This window comes from Phytophthora parasitica (assembly GCF_000247585.1).
Source record: "Phytophthora parasitica INRA-310 unplaced genomic scaffold supercont2.52, whole genome shotgun sequence".
In the NCBI taxonomy this organism is placed as follows: Eukaryota; Oomycota; class Peronosporomycetes; order Peronosporales; family Peronosporaceae; genus Phytophthora; species Phytophthora nicotianae.
The window spans coordinates 187391-189618 of NW_008649038.1; the positions used below are offsets into that span (position 1 = coordinate 187391).

General features: G+C 47.8%; 1 protein-coding gene across 1 annotated transcript; it reads left to right on the plus strand.

Moving 5' to 3' along the window:
• Window positions 1-11: 11 nt before the first annotated feature.
• On the plus strand, window positions 12-719 carry PPTG_16351 (TKL protein kinase; the record flags this gene model as incomplete). Its single annotated transcript, XM_008913187.1, has 1 exon — window positions 12-719. One exon carries the CDS (start codon window positions 12-14, stop codon window positions 717-719), a length of 708 nt encoding a protein of 235 aa, XP_008911435.1.
• Between the last annotated feature and the right edge of the window lie 1509 nt (window positions 720-2228).

Sequence of the window (2228 nt, forward strand, 5' to 3'; positions counted from 1 at the left end):
ATCGCGATCAGATGGCTGCGTTCATGGACGAAATACGCGTATGCGCCAAGCTAGAGCACCCAAAGGTGGTGGGCTTCCTCGGTATTATGTGGGCTAGTCTGTCGGATCTCTCGGCTATTGTGGAATACGCTCAACACGGGAGTCTTGCGGTATTTCTGAAAGAGAAAAAAACCAGTCGGAAGGTTTCGTTCACTTGGATGGAGTCGTCCAGCGAATCCCCGAGTAAACTTTCAATTGCATTGCAAGTGTCCGAGGCGCTCGTGTATCTGCAAAGCTTTGCACCTCCAATCATACACGGCCACTTGAAAGCAGATAGTCTGCTGCTGGGATCGGCGTGGGAAGTCAAGCTGAATCGACTCGGCTACAGATTGGACACATCTTCGTTATCGATCGAGGATCGGGCATGGACAGCTCCGGAAGTTTTGACGAGTGGCGAGTTTGATGAGAAGTCGGACGTTTACTCGTTTGGAGTGGTCATGTCCGAGTTGGATCGCTGCAAACTGCCGTTTTCTCGAAAGGAGTCGCGACGTCATAGCGTTGATGGATCATCACTTAAGCCAAAGTTCCGAGAAGACTGCCCGCCGGAGGTTCTGGAAATCGCACAGAGCTGTTTAAAGGACGACCCAGCTGACCGCCCCACGGTCATGGAACTTCATTACACTCTTCGGCAGCTTCAACGTCAGAGTCAGGATCAACGCAGAGGCTCAACGGACATGTAAGTGAATAGCACGATAGCCAGTAAGTCTTTTGTTGTAATTAAAACAATAAAACAAGACTGTTGTTGATACTTGAACTGCGACGCAAAAGATATCGACTGTGACGCAATAGTGACTTCCTTGGATTCATTGAAGTGTGCATATTCTCGGTGGGGAAGTTGCGGTGGTCGATTTAATAAGGTTTTTACCATACAGAGAGTATCCTTTACATGTCCTTGAGGAATGATTCAGTGTTCCGACCACTGCTAATCAAAACGTCGAGCTCTGCAGCATTTGACACTTTTTCCTCGAGACGACGGATCTAAAATGACAAACTTGCAACACTGACGTTGTTGCAGCGTAAGTACATGTACTCCTATCCAAAACTTAAAGCATGAGGTCTGTTTCCACAATTTCAGCTGGATCAGGCACTTATTTCGCCGAGTAAACGAAGTTTTAGTTTTGCTGTCCATGACAGTGTTTGGAATCTTCGCGATAAGCAAAAGGGTCCAAACTTGGACCCAAGTACAGACGTCCGTAGCAAGACGGAATTTGATAGAAGACACAGCAAGCTGCGTTTTGGTAACTTACAACGACGTCCTTGATTCTCAAGTCGTGGAGGCATACCTCCCTCGGCAAAATACGTCGTGTATACCGTAATAGGGAGTGTTCGTTCACATTGGTACGAAACACAATAATTGTAAGGATAGGCGCGTTTCGCCTAAAGAAACGCTCTTCGTTGAGTTTTAAGATAGGATCGGACGCTGGGAGAACCTCTCTAGGATTTCGTCCAGGGCTTTGAGTCAAAGCCTTTGACTCCATAGCTGCTCGATCGAACAATATGAGTCCACCGTGACTATGGCGTTGTGGCAGTAGACCACCAACAAACTTCAAAAGAACCCCTTGTCGCTTACATGCTGCGGCAGTTCATTAGAGGGCGAAGAGTACTATGGCGAGTAGAATGGAGCTTGACGCCGCAATAATGACCAGCGGAGTGTGTAGTACGTCACCTTGAACACCTGTACCGCACTATTTTTCATTGTGATAATGCTGGACATGTGGAAACATGCTGTAACTCACCCGTCAGAGCGATCGACCATTATTCACCCTCCACCGTTTTGTCAAGACAAACTCGACATTTCACCCATTTGAACTCCAATTTTGGACTCAAGAACCAGGTATGGGGAGCGCTTATCGCGATAAAGCTGGATTGCCAAACTTTTCACGTGTCTTGACTTCATTATGCTGCAAAGCTCTGAGAGAGGCGGGTATTACTTCTCGCGCCAAGACAGTGCAAATGTTGGCGTCGCAGTGTTTGAATTGAACAATTCTGAGCGAGCAATTCCCACACAAACTCCTGCATGCCCCATCCATCCCAGCTTCCACTTATCCGGGGCCATCTGGCTGTTCCAAACAGCAAAACGAGAACAGCCACGCCATACTTGAGCCTAGTCAAGGCCACACAGCGAGCCAATCTCATGAAAAAGCCACCTGGAATGCCAGAATAAAACGGGCTCGATGCAAAACATTGCT